We start from the raw sequence: 24,286 nt of genomic DNA, 5'->3' as shown, positions 1-24,286 counted from the left end.
ACAGGACTGTGGCAAGGACTGGGACTTAACAGTGATCATGTGTATGTTTCAACGCTGTCCTCACTGACAGCCACTCCTGAGCCTTCTGTGCTAGATCCCATTCCTCACAGTCTCTAAGAGGTAAGGTGCCCTGACCACTGTTCTTTTTTTTTTTTTTTTAATTTTTTTTAACGTTTATTTATTTTTGAGACAGAGAGAGACAGAGCATGAACGGGGGAGGGTCAGAGAGAGGGAGACACAGAATCTGTAACTGGCTCCAGGCTCTGAGCTGTCAGCACAGAGCCCGACATGGGGCTCAAACTCATGGACCGAGAGATCATGACCTGAGCCAACGTCGGCTGCTTAACTCACTGAGCCACCCAGGCACCCCTGGACCACTGTTCTTAGATCTCTTCTCTGCCCTATTCACTTTCCCTAGGTGATTTCTACCAGTCCCATGCATTAAATAGATCTTTATGCTAATAACTTCCAAGTGTATATATCCCATTTTGTCCTATTCTTAAAACTCGAGATTTGTTTATTCAACTTCTATACAGTTATCTCAAAATGGATATATAAGAAGAATGTTAAATTGAATGTATCTAAAATCAAACTCTTTACTTTTTCCACCCACGTTAAATTTCACCTTCTTCTGTCTTTCCTAGTTCAGTAAATGGCTCCAGCACTTATCGGTAGCTCAGGCCAAAAATCTTGTCATCTTTAACTTTTCATTCTCAACTGTTACATCGAATTCAATCCGTAAAATCCTGCCGCTTTTGTGTCGTAAAGTCTACCCGTTCTCACCTCCTTCAGTGCTAACAACCTTGCCTGTCACCATCACCTCCTTCCTGGATCCTGCCGTGGTGACCCAACTGCCCCTCCACCCGCTTCCATGCTGGCCCCTCTACAGTCTCACCTCCCTAGTGTTCCTAAGGCTGATCTTTCATCACATCACCTCTGTTCTCAAACCTCTAAGTGCTTCTCATTTGACTCCCAGAATAAAACTCAAAGTCTTTGTTATGTCCTGTGGGTCACATGAGGCCCTATGTCATCTATATCTGGCTGCCACGTTCATCTTATCTCATACTGTTTTTGCCCCTGTTCCTCTATTGTATCCACACTGGATATCCAGACCTTCTTCACACACGCACCCAGAATTCCCACCTCAAAATCCTGAACTTTGCTTTCCCCTAAGTCTGGAACACTCTTCCCACCATTTTTACATGGCTCCCTTCCTCCTTGCATACAGGTCTCTGCTCATCTGCCACCTTCTCTGAGAAGTCTTTTCTCATGACCTTATGCAGAATCTCCACTCTCCCCACCTCAACAATACAGATGGTCATACCACAGAAAATGGCTATCCTTGTAGGTCAAAATGGTAGAATATCGTCAATTTCAATTGGTCTAACACACACATACATGTTATTGTGCTTACCTGTCATCCTTTATATTTTTATGGTTTTACTATTTATTTGTTGGCTTATTTTTTCTCCTCCCCGGGAGTGCAAGTATCTTGAAGGCACCAACTTGGATGGCTCACTTCTAGATAGTACCTGAAACAAAGAGGCATCTATACATCACCATCTGCTGTACACTTCTCTCATCTTTGGCCGAGCCCTTTGATAAATTAAGTGCATTAAACGGCTCTCTGCCGTTTTTGGAGGCTGATCCCTTTCACTCCTTATCAAGAGCCATCCTCTTCTGTTCTCAGATTCTCAGTTTTGAGATCCTGTCATCCCTCTTATACTGTTTTCTCTTTCAGATTGTCTGCTTATAGGATCAGATTGTACTTTTCCTCTGAATTTCTGAAAGCTGTGTGCTGACTGTAGGATTCATGTCACAGTCCCCCGAATGGTTTTTTCCAGGCATTTTAACCTCCCCCCCATGTGAAAGATTCCAGCCCCCAGCTTCCTACACTTCTGCTTCAATCACCAGCTCTTTCTCAGAGGTCAGAATTAAATCTAGGAGAGAAGTTCCTTGTGTTTCTTTCTCTTCCTCTGCAAAATGAAATTATCAGCAAGACAAGGTCAAAAATATACTGCATGTTCTGCTTTTAGAGAAATGAGATTTCCAGTTGAAACTCAGTGGCTGGTAAGTTCCCACTACTGCTATGACTTGCAAATGTGTCAATTCTGTGATCTTTTTAGGAACATATTAATCAGAGCTCCATCTTATTTAGCTGAGGCTATTATATTCACTTATGTTATGCCAGGTACTTTCCAAACCATTTAACAGTGGATGGAACTTCAGTCATCAATATGACAATGTTTAGGACCTACTCCCAAGGGATGCACCCAAAGACTATAACTTGAATCTCTAATTATACTTGATTCAGAGTGTTTTTTGAATGCCACTGTTGATGAAAAAAAAATTAATGATATTTGTTGAAGATGATGAGACACTTTATTTAGGAACATCATGAATATATGGAGACCACTGCGATGAAATTTCACAGGGAGAGAGATTGGGCTCAACTCTGAACACAGGATGGGCAAGTGGGAATTTATAGCCAAGGAGCACAGTGGGGATCAGTGGATGAAAAATTACTGAGACGAAACATCCAGGGTAAGGGTGGGAGAGTCCAGCTAAAATGACCTAACCGGGTTCTTGCTGAAGACAGGCCAGGGTGATCAGACATCCGCTGGGGGGGATAGTGGAGCATGAGGAACCGGATCAGTTATGAACGGTGGAGGGTTCTGGTTAAACTGACTTAGCACGGTTTTTGCTAAAACTAGGTTTTATAAGGTGGTGCACCGGAGAAAGAGACAGAGTAAAGTTTGATCAAAGTAATGTATTTTTGCCACAAGTAGCGAAAGGGGGTGGGTGGGAATAGCACAGAGTAGGGATCAAGGGCCTGGATTTGGAGTCAGACATACTTGATTTTGAGTCCCAGTGTTCTATGTGTTAGGAAAACAGAAACCAAACAAGTAACTTTAACAGAAAAGAATTTAACGGAGAGAATTGGTTAAATGGGTATCGGAGATGCAAAAAGGTAAAGAAGGAAAAAAAAAAGAGGACACTGAGGCACCAGAGGGATAATGACTTTAGGAAGCAGCTTCTTCCCTAGGGCTAGGGGACCAAGAGAAGAAGATGAGGGTATCAGAACCTCGAAGCTCAGAGCAGGGCCCTTTATAATTGGGACCCAGACCTCTGGGAAAGGGGTGCCCATTGACTACTGCTGGTATTTGTGAGGTGCTGGTCTGGAATGTGGAAAGTTACTGCTGCTGAGGTCAAAACCACAGCTGGGGTGAGGCTGACCATACCAGGAAGCAAACAGGAAGAAGCAGTCCCTACTCCCTTGCCCAGCCTTACAGTCTCCTGCCAGCATGCCAACAGAGCACCTATGACGAAGCAGAAATGCGGTTTGCAGAGTCCCAGACTCAGCACCTCGGAGAAGATTGGTTTTGAAACAGAAAGAGATCACCTAGTAACTAGGATAATGGCCTTCAGGACTTAGAGAAGCTCTCTTAGCCTCAATTCCTCTACCTGTGTAACGGGAGGAAATGCCTCCCTTCCAGGTTTTGGTAAGGATAAATGAATGGTGAATATAGATTGCCCAGCAAGTGCATCAACAGCAGCTCTACATGTATGTTCCTGACACCCCATCTTCAGCCTCAATCCAGCAGCCAGAGGGTAACCAGGAAAGGTAGAAAGAAAGACGGTAAAGAGGGAAGAAGAGAGGCAAGTGAGATGCACCCCAAGCTTGTGTAGCCAAGTCTAGGGGGAGATTTTACATCACCGGAGGGAAGGGCTGAGGCTCTGTGGACCATCCCTGGTCTTCTTGGGCAGGCTTTTCCCATTTGGAACAGATTACGTGCTCCAGGTGCTTTTAATGACTCCTGGGTGTTGTTATGATTTCTGCAAAATCAAGGGAACTAATAAGGGTAGTTGGAGGTATGCGACCATTTTCTAAAATGTGAAGGCCCAGTGGCTTGGCAAAGGATGACAGCAGGAGGTCTTAATGAGTTAGACAACACATTAATCCCGGCTTGTTTCTCCTTTTAACTGTTTTTTTTTTTTTCCTTGTGTGTCTTTGGCTGGCTCTAACAGCTGTTCCAACTGTGTAATTAAGTCATTTCTAAAAGAGCTGAGCAGCTGGGTCAGTACTATATGTTCCAGTGATCATTGGCTGTCAGGCTCAAGCTTAAATTAATATTCTAAACAGTTATTGAATTTCTGCTGCCCCATCTTCATGGAAACCAGCAAGTGGGATGAGACTGCTATTCAGGCTTCTACTTCTATCAACAAATTCAAGGAGGGATAAAATCCAGAGCCGGCCTGCTATGTCCAACAATATTTCTTAGACTAGCTGTTGATGTGAAAAGTAGATAAGACTAAATTTAGTCTGAGGAATTGGAAATGTGGCTGTTCACTGTAGGCTGACAGGACAATCATCACTCCACCACGCTGAGCTGTCTCTCTTTGCCTCTTGGCCTCATTTCCCTCCTGGCTAATAAACATAAATTCCTTACAATGCAAAAGGGTTACTTTCTGGAGGTGCAAATTGAAATTTGCTAGCTGTATGAACTTATGAAATTAGTTTTGCTGGTGGAAGAAATCTTAATTAAAGGGCTACTTTGAAAAAATGGAGAGTAATAACATATTTTTTGTTATGTTCACCTTGGCACCAGCCACATTCACTTAATGATCTACTTTTCTTATTTGATGGATGGCATTAGATTAGCTTTCCCAACAGTTTCATTTCCAAAAAGTTAGTGAAGTCAAAAGCTAAGTATATATAGTAGATCATTAGGTTTTCTGCTTAGAACAACCAATATTTGGGGTGCCTGGGTGGCTCAGTCGGTTAAGCATCCAACTTCAGCTCAGGTCATGATCTTGCGGTTCATGGGTGTGAGCCCCGTGTCAAGCTCTGCGTTGACAGTTCAGAGCCTGGAGCCTGTGTCAGATTCTGTGTCTCCCTCTCTCTGCTCGTGCTCTCTGTGTCTCTCAACAATAAACACATGTAAAAAAATAAATAAATAAAAAGAACCGCCAATATTCCATAGTTCTTGATTCTGCTTTGTGTTTTGGAACAAGATGAGATTTATTAGAAAAACTAGTCCCTCTTTTTATACTAAATGCTCTATACTAGGAAATCATTTTAATGATCAGAATTGCAGAGGAAACAGCATCTCCTCCAAATAAGTAAATTGCCCAAATATCAGGTGTTTTTTGTGACTTTTCATAAAAAGAATTGAATGAAAATAATAGATTTAATGTATGAGAATCAAAATTTGGTAATGTAAAAATTGATGTGTCACAACCCAGTCTTACCAGGGAGGCGGGGACAGGGTTTTAAGCATTTACTCAAGGCAGTAACAGGAGTAAAATTTAACTTTTTATAAAATCATTTTGTTTGCTTGTTTTCTTTTAATTTTTTTAATGTTTGTTTTTTTGAAAGAGAGAGACAGAGACAGAGAGACAGAGGACGAGAGGGGGAGGAACAGAGAGAGAGGGAGACACAGAATCTGAAGCAGGCTCCAGGCTCCGAGCTGTCAGCACAGAGCCTGACATGGGACTCGAACCCACAAACCGCAAGATCATGACCTGAGCTGAAGTTGGATGCTTAACCGACTAAGCCACCCAGGCGCCCCTTGTTTGCTTGTTTTAAGGTGGGACTATACCCACTTCTCTTCCATCAGGCTTCTTAAGGAAAGAGCACAGGATTTGGGTTCAAAGGCCTTGGTTTGCTAGTCAACAGGGACTAGATTTACAATTCCTGCCTGAAACAACCAAAAAGCAAAACAAAATAAAACAAAACTCCAAAAAAAAAAAAAAAAGAAAGAAAGAAAGAAACAATGGTCTTCAAAAATTTGAACACTGGGGAACAAAGGATTGTTACTCTTGAGACATGATAAAAAGTGAAGTGAGTCTTACAATCTATGTAAAGTCGGTGCTATCCTACATAAAATCTCAGATGTTTTTCTTGTAGAAATCAAAAAGCTGATTCTAAAATATGTATGGAAATGCAAAACAACAAGAATAGTCAAAATAACTTTGAAAAAGAAGAGCAAATTTGAAGGACTTATACTACCTGATTTCAAGACTTACCATAAAGCTGTAGTAATCAGACAGTATGGTATTGGCCTAAAGATAAACAAATAGATCAGTGGGATGGAATGGAGATTAGAGAAACGGGGTTACATATATCTGACATGCAATTGACAGTCAAAAAAGGTGCAAAGAAAACTCAACAGAGAAAGGACAGTCTTTTCTATAAATGATGCTGAAAAAATTGGCTATGCATTTGCAAACAAACAAACAAATAAGAAATTCAGCACACTCTCACATCATGTAAAAATTAACCAAAATGGATCAGAGGCTCAAATCATAGAACTTCTAGAACACATAGAAAAAAAAAGAATCTTTGTGATCTGGGGTTAGGCAGGCTTCTTAAATATGATCCATAAAAGACAAAATATGATCCATAAAAGACACATTTTATAAATTTGACCTCATCAAAATTTAAAAGGTCCACTCTTCAAGAGACATGAAGAAGAGAACGAAAAGACAATCTACAGAGAAAACTATCTGAAACATCACATCTGATACCCAAAATATTTAAAGAATCCTCAAACCTCAATAATTAGCAAATAGCCTAATTTTTAAAATGGGCAAAAGATTTGAATAGACACTTCACTAAAGAAGATGTATGAATGGCTAATAAGCACATGAAAAGATCCTTAAAGTCATTAGTCATGGAGGAAATGCAAATTAAGACCACAAGGAGATCTCACTACATGTGAGAATATATAAAATGGAAAAGACTGACCATAGCAAGTGTTGGCAAAGATGTGGATAAATGAACTATCATACACTACTGGTATGTAAAACATATAACCACTATGGAAAACAGTTTAGCTATTTCTTAAAAGTTAAAGTTTTTTTAGTTAAAGTTAAATAAAGGTAAACTTTATTTCTTAAAGTTATATGATGTACCTATCATATAACCCAGATATTCCATTTCTAGCTATTAACCTAAAAGAAATGAAAGCCTATGTCCACGGCAAGGACTTGTACATTAATGTTTATAACAGCTTTATTCATAATAAACCCGAAACAGAAATAATCTAAATTTCCATCAAAGAATGGATAAATTGTGGTATATCCATACAAAGGGATATATGTCAACTATAAAAAATGAACCACTTGGGGCGCCTGGGTGGCTCAGTCGGTTAAGCCCCCGACTTCAGCTCAGGTCACGATCTCGCGGTCCGTGAGTTCAAGCCCCGCGTCAGGCTCTGGGCTGATGGCTCAGAGCCTGGAGCCTGTTTCCGATTCTGTGTCTCCCTCTCTCTCTGCCCCTCCCCCATTCATGCTCTGTCTCTCTCTGTCCCAAAAATAAATAAACGTTGAAAAAAAATTAATAAAAAAAAAATGAACCACTGATGGACACAACATTAATGAATCTCAGGATAAGTGAGATGAAGCCAGACAAAAAAAAAAAAATGTGCACACTGTATGTTTCTATTTATATAAAATTGTATAAAATGAAAACCATAGTAACAGAAGGCAGATCAAAGTTTGCCTGGAGATGGTAGCATAGGGGTGGACAGGAAGGTGGGGTGGGGCAGGGGAAGGAAGTCTAAAAGGGCTGAGGGAATTTATGGGGCTGATATGGTCATTATCCTGATTATTGTGATGGTTTCACCATTTTATACATATCAAAACTTACCACATTTTACTTTAAATATGTGCCGTTTGCTGTAGTTCAGTTACACTTCAATAAAGTTGCGTTTAAAAAGGCCTATGTTGGGGCATCTGGGTGGCTCAGTTGGTTAAGCGTGACACTTGGGCTCAGGTCATCGTCTCGCAGTTTGTAAGTTTGAGCCCTGCCTTGGGCTCTGTGCTGACAGCTCGGAGCCTGCAGCCTGCTTCAGATTCTGTGTCTCCCTCTCTCTCTGCCCCTCCCCTGCTCCCTCTCTCTCTCTCATTCTCTCTCAAAAATGAATAAATATTAAAAATTTTTTGAATAAATAAAATAAAAAATGAAAAGGCCTATGTTTGAGTCATAGTTATGTGAACTCGAACGAGTTTCTTGAACAAGTGTACCTGAATTCCCTTCGGCGGCAAAGGAAGGCAGTAATAACAAGCATGTCACAGAGGTGAGAACCTGTAATGACAGCCCTTGCTTGGAAAAGTACTACATCGATGGCGGGTACAGCATCTTGTCCTCCCTGTAAAGAACCTGATTTTACAATTAATCCCTCAGACAGTGTTCTCTCTCCAGGCTGTATCTTTTATCTTCAGAAATCAAAGGACATGATTTTTGAAGCAGAGGTAGTTCAATCTCTTAAAATGCCTTTATAAACCAAGTCCGACGAGGAGAAATGAGAACACACAGGAGATTAAAAAGCAACAGCATAGCATGTGTAGCACTCAGGTGGAAATCACACTTGCCCGATCATCAATGCGCACAATAAATTCAAACCATCTGGCCTAGGTGTGAGCCACCCCCCCTTCCAACTCTCCCACATTCACATGACAAAAAAGTATAACAATTAAATAAGTAAATAAACAAGCAAACAAATAAATAAATAACAAAGATCATATGCTTTGGAGTCAGACTTCAGATCAGATCCTGACTCGTCACTCAGTGAGTCTGTGATTTGGACAGCTCACTCATTCTTGCTGAGTCTCAGTTTCCTCACTTCTTTAAAAAAAAAATTTTTTTTAACGTTTTATTGATTTTTGAGACAGGGAGAGACAGAGCATGAACAGGGGAGGGTCAGAGAGAGGGAGACACAGAATCGGAAACAGGCTCCAGGCTCTGAGCCATCAGCCCAGAGCCTGACGCGGGGCTCGAACTCACGGACCGCGTGATCATGACCTGAGCCGAAGTCGGCCGCTTAACCGACTGAGCCACCCAGGTGCCCCTCGGTTTCCTCACTTCTAGACCCATTACCTGTATGGCTGGCTATGAGGAAGAAACATGAAAAATACCTTGGACAGCACCTGGCACAGGGGAGGTGCTCAGTAAAAGTTTAACAGACTAGACAGTGGTAGATCTTGAGTAGCAATCTCCTGGCCCCAGTTCAATACTCCTTCCACTATCCTCTGCTGCTAGTTTCCTTTGCTACTCTGTGGCAGAGGGGCAATCAGATATCAGCAGTCTTAGCTCTCAGTCTGGCTTGTTACTGTGCAAGGTCATTTTTTTACACCACCATGAATCGTAATTCATTTATTAATTAGGGAAAAGGGCACCTAGAGATAAAATCATATTAGTTGCAGGAAAAAAAATCCCTTTGGCCCCTTGTCCAATGCCATTAATTACCAGCTCAGTTCCCAGTGTCTCTCCACTGAAGCATTCTGACTGCTACCGCCCCTCTGAGCCACAACCCTTTCAAGAGCTTTACACCAGGTAGCCCTGGGGCTGGACTGCAAAGGATGTTCTTCAGGAGCATAATTGCTGCTGTGGCAGCTCTCAACCACTAGATGGCACACAACTCTCTCCTTTCAGATGAGAAAAGCTAGCGAAGCCGTGGAAGGAAGTCTGAAACCAGGCGTATTTCAAATCGGGTGAAAATGCATTTATTTTAAAGAGTTGCCCCCTTCACTTTCAAAAATGGCCAGGACAAACCAAAGAGCATGGAAGGAGATCACGCTAAGGCCTGAGAGATGACGGGAGAAGGGAGGCTGCGTTGGGGGGACCCAGGAGGGTTGGCAGAAGAGAGGGTGTGTCTTTTTGGTGTTTGCACCTGGTCTTGTTGCCTCCCTCCCTGCTCATATGCTGGTCAGAGCTCCTAACCCCAATATGGGCTATAGGGTTCCCTGTCCCTGACTGAGGGTCTACTTGAGCCTTGACGAGACGTCAAGGTTCCTGAATTCCTCTTCTACTCCCATAAAGATATGTGTTCCTTACCTCTTTTCCCATAATGGCAAGGACATGGTTTTTACATTTTCCCGCATGTTCTCTGCTGCTGAGCAGCCACTCCAGATAGAACTTATTGTTGTTGTTACGCCAGTACAGGGATACACGAGTCTATTTTATCCTGTATTTCACCTGAATACACCCAGGCCCTCGCAGCAGTGGTCCTGCCCCTCCTACCAGCCACAGCTCCCTGCAGCCCCCTGCTGAGAGGGTCACCATCTTCCTTCCTTGTCCTTCCTCCTCCCTCAGACTCCACCAGCTGGCAAAAGGCGTATTATGGAACCCAAAGCATTTGTAATACCTCCCCCAGGAGCTCATAAATCTCACTTGCAAAGAAGAGAACATTGCCATTGCCTAAAGTAATTCAAAGCCCTGCACTTAAATCTGGTGTCATCATCTTTCCTATCAAACCTTGAGGGAACGTGGTACGGACATACAGACAAATAATTGCAACATAAACCTGAGGGAGTGAGGAGGGCAGGTTAGAGATGATCACCAAAGCCGAGTGAGTGGGAGTTACCTAGTCCCTAGGCTGAGGAGAGGGGCTGGAATGAGGAAACACGTTCTCCTTGGACACAACGGCATGCGGGCTGGAGGCAAGGAATGGCACATGCAAGCAACGGGCACAGGCAGTATTGTTGTGCTAGAGAGTGAAATGCAGACAGTCACTGAGGAAGCAGCCCCGGCGACAGGCACTTGCTAGATAGAGGGCCTCTTGTGCCAGAGGGAAAGGCTAGGCCTCTGGCTCTAAGTGGTGAACTGAACCACCGAAGAGTTTGATAAGGACAGTTTATATTCTATTTTTTAATTAAAAATTTTTCATGTTTATTTATTTTGAGAGAAAAAGAAAGAGAGAGAGAGAGCAGGGAAGAGGCAGAGAGAGAGGGAAAGAGAGAGAATCCCAAGCAGGCCCTGTGCTGTCAGCACAGGGCCCGATGTGGGGCTCGATCACACGAACGATGAGATCATGATTTGAGCCGAAATCAAGAGTCCAATGCTTAAGCGACCGAGCCACCCAGGCACCCCACGACAGTTTATATTTCAAATAAGCTGCTCTTCCCCTAAGATGAAGGACAGATTTAGGAAAGATATTCCTGTGTCCTGGGAAACCAGTTGGGATGCTACTGCAGTAATTCAAGCAGGAGATGATGTGGCCTGACCTAGGACAGTGGTGAAGGCAGAGAGGAGCATTGAGAAGGTCCATATAAGAGGACCCCATCAACCAACTGAATGTGAGGGACCAGGGCAGACCCCTAAGTGTCCAGCTTACAAGAGTAAGGAGATGTGGGATCAAGAGGGAGAGCTGATTTGGAAGGAAGGTGATAAAATAGGACGTGTGCATGTTGAATCTGAAGTGCTCAGAGGACATCCAGCTGGAGATGACCAGCAGGCAGCTGCAGCCGAAACCTGATCAAGGGCCTGGGCCAGCAATATTTATTTGGGAGACAGCAACAGATGAGTGTGGTTAAAACCAGGACAGTGGATGACCTTGTTCTGGCATGGAGTGAAGAGGAAGAAAAGCAGAGGGTCAAGGAGTGGGTCAGTGTTGATTCCTTTACCATTGACATTGAGGGGATAAGTAGCAAAAGAGAAGCTATTGGAAAGAGAAATCCATAAGGGAGACAGAGAAGAAATGGCCAGGGAGGTGTAAGTGGGAGCAGGAAAGTGCTTTGCCATAGACTCCAAATGATTAGAAGGAAGGAGTCAATGCATTCAGTGCAGCAGAGAGGCCCAGCAAGGTGAGGAGTGTGGACTCTCCACACTGCCTGGTGATGGAGAGGCTGCAGAAGACTGATGGCAGTGGACTGGAGAGCCAAGGGAGCTTGAGAAAGTGGAGACAGCGAGGGCAGATTACCTTCTGGGCGCACTGGCTGAGAAGGGGAGGAGAGTGGTGGGCGATGGGGTGGTGGCCATGGGATGGGGGCCTAGCAGGGCTGAATTGAATATAAGGCAATGAAGCTTCTGTTACTTGCTTGATTTTAAAGTACAAGCATTTATTTTTTACCTTGTCTTTTGAAATCATTATAGATTCACAGGAAGTTGCAAAAACAGTACAGAGAGATTCTACGTGTCCATCACCCAGCTTCACCCAATAGTAACAGCTTACTTTGCTGTCGTATATATTATCAAAACCAGGAAATTGACATTGCTAAAACCGATAGACCTTCAACAGTTTTTACATGCACTTATGTGTGCATGAACAGTTCTGTGCAACTTTACCATCAGTATAGATTTGTGCCACCACCACCGCAATCAAATCCAGAACTGTTCCAGCACCACAAAGGACTCCCTCAAATTATCTAACCTCTGGTGACCATGAATCACTGTAATTGTCATTTTGAAAATATTAAAGGAATGCCATTACATAGTATTAACACGTAGAGACTGTCTTCTGTCACTCAGTCTAATGTCCTTGAGACCATCAATGTTGTTGCAGTTATCAAGAGTTTGTTTCTTTTTATTACGGGGTAGCATGCGTTATATGGGAATATCACCCTTAGTTCAGCCATTTACTTCTTTGAAAGGCATTTGGGGTGTTTTCGGTTTGGGGTTATTAAGGATAAAAGCTGCTGTGAACATTGTATAGAAGTACGGGAGACATTTTTGTGATATTAGTTTACATTTCTCTGAAATATTTGCCATATTTGTATCGTATGTTAAGTGTATGTGTAGTTTTATAAGAAACATCAAACTATCTTCCAAAAGACTATACCATTTTGCGCTTTCAATAGCAATTTATGAGTGATCCAATTTTTCCATATTCTCACCAGCACTTGGTATTGTCAGTATTTTTGGTGTTAGCATTTCTTTTTTTTTTTTTTAATTTTTTTTAACGTTTATTTATTTTTGAGACAGAGAGAGACAGAGCATGAACAGGGGAGGGTCAGAGAGAGGGAGACACAGAATCTGAAACAGGCTCCAGGCTCTGAGCTGTCAGCACAGAGCCCGATGCGGGGCTTGAACTCACTGACCGCGAGATCATGACCTGAGCCGAAGTGGGCCGCTTAACCGACTGAGCCACCCAGGCGCCCCTCGTGTTAGCATTTCTAATAGGTGTAGGATATAGGAAGCTTTTGTCTGTGTTGTGTTTTGTTTGTTCGAAGGCTTTTTAGCAAAGGTGAGCCTTCGGCACGTCTGTGGGTGGAGGGGAAGCAATGAGCAGCGATAATGGATCGGAGGTCCAGGAGAAAGGAGATGAGCGGATGTAGTCCGGAGAAGAAGGAAGAGGCGGGGCGGGATGAGCTTGGACAGCAGGATGTGAGCCTTACTCTCTGACATCACAGGAAAGAATGTCAGGATGGCTAAGTGGGTACAGATAAGCTGTAAGTGAGAGGGTGAAGAGTTGACTCTAAGCAACACGGCAGATGAGGCAAGATTAGAGGTGGAAGGCCCTGGAGAACATTGTCACCTGGTGGGTAGCAGCGTAGGCTCTGGAGTCGCGCTGATCTGGACTCCAATACCAGCTCCCCCAGTGCTCACCAGCTATGTGACCTCGGACACACTACCCGATGTCCCCAAGTACTCGGTGTCCTCATTCATAAAACAGGGCAGTAACAGGCCCTCTCTTATAGGACTACTGAGAGAACTGAGTAAGGTTCTCTGCACCCTACCAGTGTAGAGTGGCAATGATGATGGTCACGCAGCAAATCAAAGAACTAAATATGCCAGAGAAATTCATGGTCCAAACAGTTTGATAATTCGGGGTTTCTCTGTCTTTCTACTGCTTCTCACAAACTAAAAATAAGTTGAGGGTAGGCAGCATATGTCTTCCTTTTCTTTGTTTCCTAAGTATCCAGTTCAATGCATTCCTCCTAGAGGGCTCTCAGTAAAATGCATTAGGTGATGGAATAAATGGGTGGCAGTCATCCGGGCAACAGATCAGACTCCTGACTCTCAGGCTGCCTTCTCTTCCCACTACACCACCCCTCCTGGTGGGGCTCTCACTTCTGTGGTTGCTACCCCCAACACACTAATCTCTCTCTATGATCACCAGACGAATAATGAGTCCTTGAACTGGGCTCTAGATCAGTTCTGAAAATGCAAAACTCTATTATTATACACGATTAAAGTCAAGTGACCTATTTGTGTTGGTTACAAATTACCCAGTATTAAAAACGAAAAAGGAAAGACAGATTGTTGGACAGACTTCTTTGAAATTCCTGTTTTTTTGTTTTAAGTTTATTTATTTTGAGAGAAAGAGAGTATGAGCAGGGGAGGAGAGAAGAGAGAGGAAGAGAGAGAAAACCCAAGCAGGCTCTGCGCTGTGCGGAGCATGGGGGGGGGGGGGGGCTCCAACTCCCAAACTCGTGAGGTCATGATGTGAGCCGGAATCAAGAGTCCCACGTTTCACTGACTGAGCCACCCAGGCGCCCCTTGAATTACCTGTTTTTAGGATCACTTGCATCCTGGGAGGGCTTTAACTTCAGCAAGTTCAACAGGTTCAATGTCCGAGGGTTGAGTAGACCCAGCTCGCTGGGTTGCATCCTCAGTGGGTTCAGGTGCGCAGACAGGTGATGGCCGAGTGCGGTCTAGGCCAAGGAGAGAAAGGCCGCGGCCCGAATATAGCCGCACGCATGCACACCTGTGTCGAGTTACGTTTTTTCAACCTTCGTCCCCACCCCAACCTTCAAAAAAAATAATGTCTTGTAAAAACACCCAACTTCCTGTCCATCTCTCTCTCTCCCTCCCCCCTCCCCCCCCCCCCCCCCCCCCCCCCCCCCCCCGCCTCCTCCCTCGGATGAGATACATAGAAATGCAGCTAAAATGCCTCCTGCAGGCGTTCAGGGGAGAGGGGCTCCGACAAAACGCGTAAGCAATGGAGGCAAACCAAAGAAGTTGGAAAATCCACAAACTACAGATCACCCCCTCCTCACAACGTTCCAGTCTTGGCAACAGAGGCTCCGCCGGCGGAGGTGGAATTTAACTTTTCCCGGGACTCTCTACGGCCCCAAAGCACCGGGTCCTGCCCAGCAAACCACTCGCTCTGGCCACCAGGGGTCAGGCTGCGGCCGGGACACCCCCGGGCTGAGCTCCGCCCCCCGCTGTCCCCCAGGCCCCGCCCGCGTCCCGGAGAGCTCACCCACACTGGGCTCAGCGCGCCCAGCCCTGGCCTGTGGGATTCCTTTCCCGTTTGTCACAGAGACTGCCTGGGGTTGAGTTAGGTCCGCGAGGGAATCGTGCCCTCATCCCCATTTAAGTTTGAGAACCACTCACCTAAGGATCACGTGGGGCGGGGGAGGAGGGGCGGAGGCGGCGCTTATTCTGGGTCCTGCTTGCGGAGGCAGACTCGGTAGGAGGGTTTGGGCCCCAGAATCTGCGTTTTACGCAAACTCTTTTGAGTAGTTCTGAGGCGGGTGGTGCAGGGCCACACTTTGACAAGACGCTGCTTTAAGCGATTGTTCAAACGAGGGCAATCCCTAAGTGGAGGGATTTGGCTCTGTGCCTTGCCCTGGACTTAAGTAGGCAGGTGGGATGAGGCATCAGATGTGTGGTCTCTGGCCACTTGAATAAACACCCAATGTGAGGGGCGCCTGGGTGGCTCAGCCTGTTGGGCGTCTGACTTTGGCCAGGGTCATGATCTCGCGGTTGGTGAGTTTGAGCCCTGCGTGGGGCTCTGTCCTGACAGCTGGGAGCCTGGAGCCTGCTTGGGAATCTGTGTCTACCGCCCCCCCCCCCCCCCTTCCTCTGCCTGCGCGCTCTCTCTTAAAAATAAACACACACACACACACACACACACACACACACACACACACACCACCCAAGGTGGGATGAAGGAGGGTGAGGATGAAGGAAAATTCTTACTCCCTGGTGCCAGATGAAGACCACCACTGCCTCTGGCTCTTGCCCTCTCCTGATGTCCTTCATGGTCTGTGTTCCTTCTAATTTCCGGGCACCGGTTTCCTTGTTTCATCCCCTTTGATGTGCCTCCCTCCTCCTCATTGCTCAGCAAAAGCATCCTGGATTAGAGGCAGCCAAGCTCTCTGCTCAGGAAAATGTGTGTTGTCCTCACCTGGTGCTAAGATACAATTTGCTCCCGGAGCACCCTGATGTCCTAACTGCTTTGCAGGGTGGAGTGGGGGGTGAAATACAGCATCAAATATGCTCATCCATGGTAAGATGCAGCCCAGTTCCAGAAATCAATAAAAAAAAATATATGTTTTAGAATTGAGAGAAGTTTCTCTCTTCTTCTCATCATCTGATGTTACTGTATTCATTCAACTCAGATCCACAGAGTACCTTCTGTGCCAAGAAGCTGCTCCAAGCGCTGTGGGAGAGTTAAGCCAGATTCATAGTGTGGTTGCCCTCACACGGCTGAAAATGAAAGAATAATAAATGAATTAGTGAATCAGAGTTGGAGGTTGTGACCGGTGCCATTAAAGAAATAAATAGTATTATGTGGCAGAAATGCCATGGAGGGACCCATTTCAGCTGGGTGTTCAGGGAACTTTCTGCGGAGGGGTCATGGAATTGAGGTTGAAATGAGGAGAAGGACTTGAGGTAGAATATTCCAGGTAGAGAGTACTTTCTTGCGGTTCCAGCTAAGCTCACCCGGCAGCTTGGCCCATGGTGGCAGAATTTCAACTCATTGCTTAACATGTTTTGACCACATGTTTTGAGTCACATGATGCTAGTTCGTCAGGATGCAGCTGTGAGCAAGAATGCCGTGGTTTCTGCCCTCCTAACGCTGATAAATTGGTGCAATTTTTATTTATTTATTTTTAAGTGTTTATTTTGAGAAAGAGGTTGAGAGAGCAGGGGAGGGGCAGAGCGAGAGGGAGAGAGAGAGAATTCCAAGCAGGCTCCATGCTCAATGCAGAGTGTGGGCTCGATCTCAAACTGTGAGATTATGACCTGAGCCGAAATCAAGAGTTGAATGCTTGATTGACTGTGCTACCCAGGCGCCCCTAACCTGGTCTAATTTTTTTAATTTTTTTTTTTTTTTTTGAGAGAGATTATGTGAGCGGGGGCGGGGCAGAGAGAGAGGGGCAGAGAAAGAGGGGGACAGAGGATCTGAAGCAGGCTTTGGGTTGACAGCAGAGACCCCAATGTGGGGCTCAAACTCATGAACTGCAAGATCAGATACTCAACTGAGCCACTCAGGTGCCCCACCTGGTGTGATTTTTAAAGATAAGGTTCTGCTGATGTTCAGTTTCTACATTTACCACTTACCTTCTTCATCATAGAAAATCTATTTTAGTTTGGGACAGTGTGGCCCTTCTGGGGAGGCCTTTGTGACTACAAATACCGAAACCCGATGGGAAAACCATCTGTTGGAGGTCTCCACGAAACTGAATACAATGTCCGGTGACTCATATTAAAGAAAGAAAAACCACGGATCACAACCTGCCCATTTTGGGGGGAAGAAAGCTTTTCTTTGCTCTCTAGCATTCCTTCATGCCATCCCATCTCACCAGTTCTGGGTGAGAAGAAGCAATGGGTTCCCAGAGTAGAGCTCCTATCTTCCATCACTGAATTCAGCCCCTTCAGGCATTGTCATTTTGGGAGCCATCTATTGGAGCTGAGCAAAAAGCACAATGGCCACGCCTGCCCAGACTTCTCAGACCTCAGAGGGGAAAGAACTCTTTTGCCTTTGAATCCCTCAGTTGCCTTTCTGAGTTTCAGACTGAAGATAAGTGATGGGATAAAAGTAGCAACAATCAATAGCAGAGCTTTGTTCCCACCCTTCCCAGGAAGCCCCGGCTTCTCGTACAGCGTGAATTGGTAACTGACAGGTGCTGTCAACCCCCTGGCAAAAAGCAGATTTTTACCTCTGGGTTTCAGAAAGTTCCTGCTGCTTCTGAATTGCTAATAAGGAAGAAGAGAAAGCTGAAGTAGGGAGAGGACTGCCCCGAGGCCACAGGCAGGCCAGGCTTGGTCTGGAACTGGCACAGCGGGGTTTGTGGGGGTGGCCGTGGTGGAGGAATGAGTGGGAGAAACAGAATCCTGGGCCTTCAAACGCCTGCAGGTTCTGATCAGCTGGTGTGCTGCGAGGCCTGGAAATAAATCTATCTTAAAAAAAAAAAGTCTTTGGAGCTTCTGAAAATCACTCAGGTTTGTAAACACTTGAACTAGGGGATAGACTGATCAACAATCTCCTGCTTATCATTGTCTCCCATCCAGACAGGCTCCGTGTCTCCACCCACTCCCTCCGAATGCAAGACCTCCGGTTCCATCTTCTGCCCCACTTTTTGTCTTAGCCCCCTGAGACTGGAGGCTGAAACCTGAGTCAGCCCCAAGCCCATGCCAGGTGGAGGAATTGCCTTGGTCCGTTTCAGTAAAGGCTTTGAGTTACCAGACACCCATCTGCTGGCTGTTCTCACCAAGGAAACGGCAGCCAGATCACTTTCACTGGGCATCAACCCCACATGTCCCAGTGTGCAGGGAGGAAGGGAGATTCGTCCCACCTTCTGGCGCTTTCACTACAAACAACTCCCATGTGGCTGCCCACAGCCTTTTTCATTAATAGGCCAACACCTCTCAGAATAGCCTGCAAGGCGTTATCAGGAAGAGTCTAGGCCCAAAGAAAAAGCCTCCCTCTTCCATTCTACCTCCTGGGCTCACATCCATACCGTGTTCATTGGAGATAAACTTAACAGCCCGTTCCTCAAAATGAAGACTGACGCCCACCACACTTGCTTCCATTTGCTGATTCTTTTCTCTTTATGGTCTCTGGGAACCCAGGGTTCTGTGCTAGTGACTGAAATCACTTTTTAAATTCTTAAAAAGAATTTAAAAAATTTTTAAGGTAATAAGTCTACATTATTTGAAAGTGCTATCATGCCTCTAACAAAAAATAGCAGTTTCCTCTTCCCTCCCCAGATGCTAACACTTTCAGTTCTTAAGGTGGTTCTAGAAGTAAAGTATTTACCTCCATATTTGAAAGTAACATTCTCACAAATATTTGTACACTGCTTTTTCAATTTGGAATGTTCTCTGTCAACTTCTTGTTATGAAAGATGAGAAGATACCACTTGTATACACATTCACTCTCTCTTCTAACACTGAAGGTTCTCTGGTCCTATCCAACAGAGCTTAAAAAGCAAGCCTTTAAATATTGAAAGAAAAGGGCTGTTCAGTACTATACCCAGCAAAAATCTCTTTCAAAAACAAAAACGAAATAAAAAAATAAAAAATGGAAATCTTTCAGGCAAAAAGAAAATACCAGATGAAACACTTTATCTGCACAAAGAATGAAGAGTCCTAGAAATGGTATATATGTGGGTAAAGATAAAACACAATTTTTTTCGTATTTTAAATCTCTTTAAAAAATAACTGACCATTTTAAGCAAAAATAAGAACAATGTATTATGAAGTTTATAACATACGTAAAAAGTCAAATGTACTGCAATAACAAAAAGACCCGTATAAATTTCTTATACTATATTTGAAGTGGTGTAATATTATTATTTTTTTAAGTTTATTTTTGAGAGAGAGAGAGAGACAGAGCATGAGTGAGTGGGGAAGGGGCAGAGAGAGAGAGGGAGATACAGAATCCAAAGCAGGCTCCAACGGTCCGAGCCATGAGCACAGATCCCGATGTGAGGCTCGAACCCACGAACCATGAGATCATGACCAGAGCTGAGGTCGACGCTTAATTAACTCAGCCACCCAGGCACCCCTGACGTAGTGTAATATTATTTGAAGGTGGATTATGATAGCTTAATGGTGTATACCATAAACTTTAAAGAAACTACTAAAAATAAACAGAGAGGCATAGGAGAGAAAATGAAATAAAAATCACGAAGCCCAAAGAAGGTAAAGGGGAAAAAAAAAGAACGAAGAATAGGACAAGTGAAAGCAAAGAGAACATTGGAACGTTTAAACCCAATCATATCAATAATCAATTAAGTGCAAAATTGACCAGAGACATTTACAAGGAATAGCCTAGAATTTTTTTTGGAAATACAGACCCAATGAGAACACGTTCACTTTTCCAGATGCAAAAAACACCACAGAATTCCTGTTATTAATGGTAGTGATGACGAATTGGCAAATGTTTTCTACAAAGGCCAAACAGTAATAGTGAGGCTTTGCAGGCTCTATGGCTCCGCTGATAGCTACTTCTCTCTGCCCTTGTAGCCTGAAAGTGGGCCTAGATGATAGGTCAGCAAAGTGCTAGCCGAGTGCCGCCGAGGAGGGAGAGAAACCAGTGCTTGCTCTCTCCATTTGCCCTCCCTCTCCTGCTTCTTCCCGCTCTGTGCAGCTCTTTTCTGGGACTCAGCCCTGTGAACTCTAGCTACCTTGGCCTCCTCAAATTCCCACCCTGTTTTCTCAATTCTGGGAGACCACTGGGGTCTGCTTGGTTCCTCCTCCCTCATTGAGGCCTGGAAACCCTCTCCGGGCCGTGAGCTGCGGCAGCGATAACTTTTTGTTTGTCCTTCTGGGGCTTCCTCTACCGCGCTATATGGTAGAAGGTTTAAACATTTTTTCATACATACTTTTTCTCTTTTTAAAGTTGTTTAAGGTGAGAGGGTAGCACTGCTCCTATTACTCCATCATGGTTACGATGTTTCATCGTTGGGATTTTGATTGAAATTGATGGGAAAAAATGATATTATTGAATCTTTCCTTTTAGGAACATGGGGTATTAATTTAGGCCTCTTTTAAATTTCCCCAGTAGCTTTCGTGGTCTTCCACACTCACTTTGCTGTTGCCTTTAAAGGCCCCGTTAGAGTCTCCTTTGCTTCTCTCTTAGCATCTTATTTATACCCTGTAGCAATGCAGGGACAGAGTTTCAATAAGACCCTGGGGCTTCTGCTTCTTCCCACCTGTAGATCAGAAGAAGGTCTGTGACTTGATCTTAGGGGTTGGCTTCATTCCAGCTGACTCTCATGATGGCAGAGCAGGATTGAGCAGCTCTGGACCGGGGCCTGGGTTGTGGATGGGAAAACCCTAGAAACATCCCTCGTGGAACCGCAAGGCAGAAACTGGCTTCGAGCTGCTTCGTTTTGGCATAGCTTACCTGAAGCCTTTTTCTACTTTTAGCTACAGTTGGGCATGGATGTACCCTGAGACGTAAAACCTGAAGATTGAATTATTGGTCTACTGGGGGTGCTATCTTCTGTATCTGGTTGTCGGGTCACTCCATCTATCTTATTTATACTCTGGGCCTCTTTGTTGGTGGTTACTAATGCACAGGAAAAAATCATCTCTAATAATATCTCTGGGATAAACAGGCATTTGTGGGCTAGTTAGGGAACTTGGCGACGTTGTGTTCTAAATACCAAACAACCAATTTAGAAGCAAACTTGGAACATAATTCCTTTCTAAGTTGGGAACTATCTGTTTTTATAAAATCCATCTCTCGCCATAATAACAGTAATAAAGTGAGGAGACCTTCACAGACTAGGGTTCACACCAGATGGGTAAACACCCATCGTAAGTAATGAGTTGGTTAATTATAGCTGTGCCCTGTTTATGGACCTTCGATTAATCTCTTGAGTGTACATAACTCCATCACCCACAATGTCTCATAGCATTTGAGGAGGACTTTCCAGAGGTCAGGCTCCTCCATTAATTCAAAATGAATGTGTTAAGAATCAAAGAGCTAGGTGGAATTTAGCTTACTTCTTTCCATTATTCTCAGTAGCGATCAACTCATACAAAGCATCAGAGGAATGACAAGGCAAATGAAAGTGGCAGGGAGGAGATTTGGAAGTATTTTACTGTACTCACATAACCTCCACTCTCATACTTAGCAAAATAGTTATGTGTAAGTAACGCCCAGCTCTCGAGAATGTGGGTGTATTCAGACTTCCTGGGATGATGAGTTCAGTGCCTTGCCTGAACGTTGGTCCACTCTCTGACCTCTTTATCAGTAAAAACATTATCATTCTCACAAAATGCAATATGCTGGGACACTCTGGAGACCCAATGCACCCCAAGTGTGGATCATGCTAGTTCAGAGCAAGTAGCCTGCTTGGTCTGTATTGCTCGGGCTCACTGTAGACCAGTGGGTGCACATTAGCCTCCCTTGCTGAACTTTTCCTAGTACCGTATGCCCACCCAGACCAAACAAATGACAAGCTCTGGTCTGGGCCCTAGGCATCGCTGTTTTAAATTCTCCAGGTCAGTCTTCTGTGCAGCCCAGCTTGAAAACTTATAGACTAGAGTAGTTGTGGCCATTGTGCCAATTTTTAACATTGGAAGCATCCGTGCAGAGTAGATTGTAATTCATTCTATAAAGCAGTAGTGAGCTTTCTGGTCTTCCCAGGGACGTTGCCAAGTATGGAAACTTGCCTATTTCTCCACTATTTAGCTTAGAACGTAATGTGTGTGTGTGGGTGAGAGGGAGATGTGAGACAGGAGGGGGGGTGGGGGAGAGAGAGAGAGAGAGAGAGAGAGAGAGAGAGAGAGAGAGGTGTGAGGGAGGCATAGCTACATAAGTTTCGAATCTTTCTTCTCCCTGCTGCCACATCCTTGTTCAGATCATCACCTCTCCAGTCCTGCTCCCCTGTCCCTATCTTCTACTGGCACTGATCCCATTATTTCTCTCAAATAATGTCTCTCAAACATGTCTCTTTCCCTTTATAACCCCCTTCAATGGCTCCCTGTCCAGAAAAAAAAACAAAAACAAAAAACTCAGTGTCCTTCTCTGGGCACCCAGAGCCTTTCACGACTAGTCTGGAGAGAGTCGTTACTCAAGCCTAAAGGCCCCTGAATGAGCACTGTCATCCATGGCTTCTAATCTTTGCCTGGACAGTTTGTACCTCACCCCCATCTGCCAGAAGGCCCCCTTCAAGGCTCTTCTATGTTCTTCCCACCTCCCACTCCCTACTACCACCCCCAGGTCTCCACTGCTTCTGTACCAGAGTACTACCCAAATAATGCTTCTATAGGTCTGGCATAGGGGTGCTTTAAAAAGGTGGGAAGGGGTGCTTGGGTGGTCAGTCGGTTAAGCATCTGACTTCGGCTCTGGTGGATGGTTGAGTTGAAGCCTCACATCAGAGCTCTGTGCTGACTGCATGGGGCCTGCTTGGAATTCTTTCTCTCTCTCTCTCTCTGCCTCTCCCCTGCTCATGCACTGTCTCAAAATATTTTTTTTTTCTTTTTAGAAGTGTGCAGGGACGCCTGGGTGGCTTAGTCGGTGAAGCATCGGACTTCAGCTCAGGTCTTGTGGTTCATGAGTTCAAGCACCACGTCGGGCTCTGCGTGGACAGCTCAGAGGCTGGAGCCTGCTTCGGATTCCGTATCTCTCTCTCTCTCTCTCTCTCTGCCCTCCCCTGCTTGTACTCTCTCAAAAATAAATGAAGCATTAAAAACAATTTTAAAAACAGTGTGCGAATAAATGTCATTTATCACATTATCCAAATCGTAAGTCTGTCTTCCCTATCAGATTCTGAGCTTTCTCTGAGTGTAATGGATAACGTGGTATGTGTAGTAGAAAAAGCAAAGCTTTTGGACATGGATTTGGGCTTAAAACTCTGCTGTTTACGAACTGTAGGATCTTGGGGAAGTTTAACCATTTCCTCAGCTGTAACATGAGTTGACTACTTGAAGGGCTGTGAAGGTTAGACTTGACGTGTGTAATGGCAGATACAGAGCAGGTGACCAGAAATGTTCTTTTCCTTGACTCCAATTTACTCACAATTTACCAGATACGCTGCAAAAGTCATGAGTTTACCCCTCAGCAGAAAGCTTTTGTTTTGGACTGTAGGCTTCCGAATGGCCACATGGCTCAATTCTACACAAGTTAAAGGCTTGTTAGAAGATCGGAAAACACCCACCCTCCTTTCTCCCACCTTAGTGATCAGGGGCATGTTATAACTATTACGTTATTAATCCCCCAAATAGTCCTTGGAATTATTAATTCCACGAGAGCCAAGAAAACTGGAGTAACGAGAAGATAATGGACATTCTTTCACAAGGACAGCCAGGCTTTTCGGTGCTTTCGACGCCTGCCTACTGACCGCCAGCTCCGGCCTCTCCCCCTGATGCCGCTTTGCTCTCACGCCCAGCCTTGCGATAGGCACGCTTTTAAATGTAACCACTTACTTTTTAAAAATTAAAACAGGCCAATGATGATTATTTTGAGGGATAAGTTAAAGTAGTCATTTTAATTTAAAAAAATAAAATATTGTATCTTATCGAGTGCTTTCAGCCCCACAGCTCAGGCCTGCACAGCGGCTGGCTGCCACTGCCTCTCTGAGCTTCGGTTCCTTCGTCTCCAGGTCGAGAATGAGAACAGACCCCGCCGTATGCAAACACGAGGATGAAGGAGTTAATATGTGAACTCCTCACACACGCAGAGCAGGAGCAGGGGCAGCTCAGTCCCCACCAGCTTCGCCACGGGGGACTCTGGGCTCAGAATCCTACCACCGCGGACCCTTACATGTTCCTCAACATGGCCTATTATAAGAAAGAAGAACATAAAGAAAACATTCACTCTTTAATGCTTCTTGCTTAATTGAGAACTCTTAAAAAAAAAAAAAAAAA

At 44.6% G+C, this 24,286-nt stretch overlaps 1 protein-coding gene and 1 long non-coding RNA gene across 2 annotated transcripts in view; both read right to left on the bottom strand.

Annotated features, from left to right (window-relative positions):
• Window positions 1-291: 291 nt before the first annotated feature.
• Window positions 292-15,356, bottom strand: LOC109500839. Its single transcript, XR_002158619.2, has 3 exons — window positions 14,931-15,356; window positions 14,234-14,379; window positions 292-1,532 (listed from the first exon to the last, which is right to left on the bottom strand). It is a non-coding gene; the product is annotated as an uncharacterized LOC109500839 (long non-coding RNA).
• An 8,558-nt stretch (window positions 15,357-23,914) lies between these two features.
• The window catches only part of FRMD6 (FERM domain containing 6), a 199,242-nt gene continuing 198,870 nt past the window's right edge, over window positions 23,915-24,286 (bottom strand). Inside the window, exon 14 of the mRNA XM_045059917.1 lies at window positions 23,915-24,199. Within this exon, the coding sequence (XP_044915852.1) occupies window positions 24,179-24,199 (21 nt within the window). The 3' untranslated portion in view covers window positions 23,915-24,178. The remainder of the gene's footprint in view (window positions 24,200-24,286) is intronic.

Source organism: Felis catus, chromosome B3 (assembly GCF_018350175.1).
Source record: "Felis catus isolate Fca126 chromosome B3, F.catus_Fca126_mat1.0, whole genome shotgun sequence".
NCBI classification, from domain to species: domain Eukaryota; kingdom Metazoa; phylum Chordata; class Mammalia; order Carnivora; family Felidae; genus Felis; species Felis catus.
This window is presented reverse-complemented; position numbering and strand designations above follow the sequence as displayed.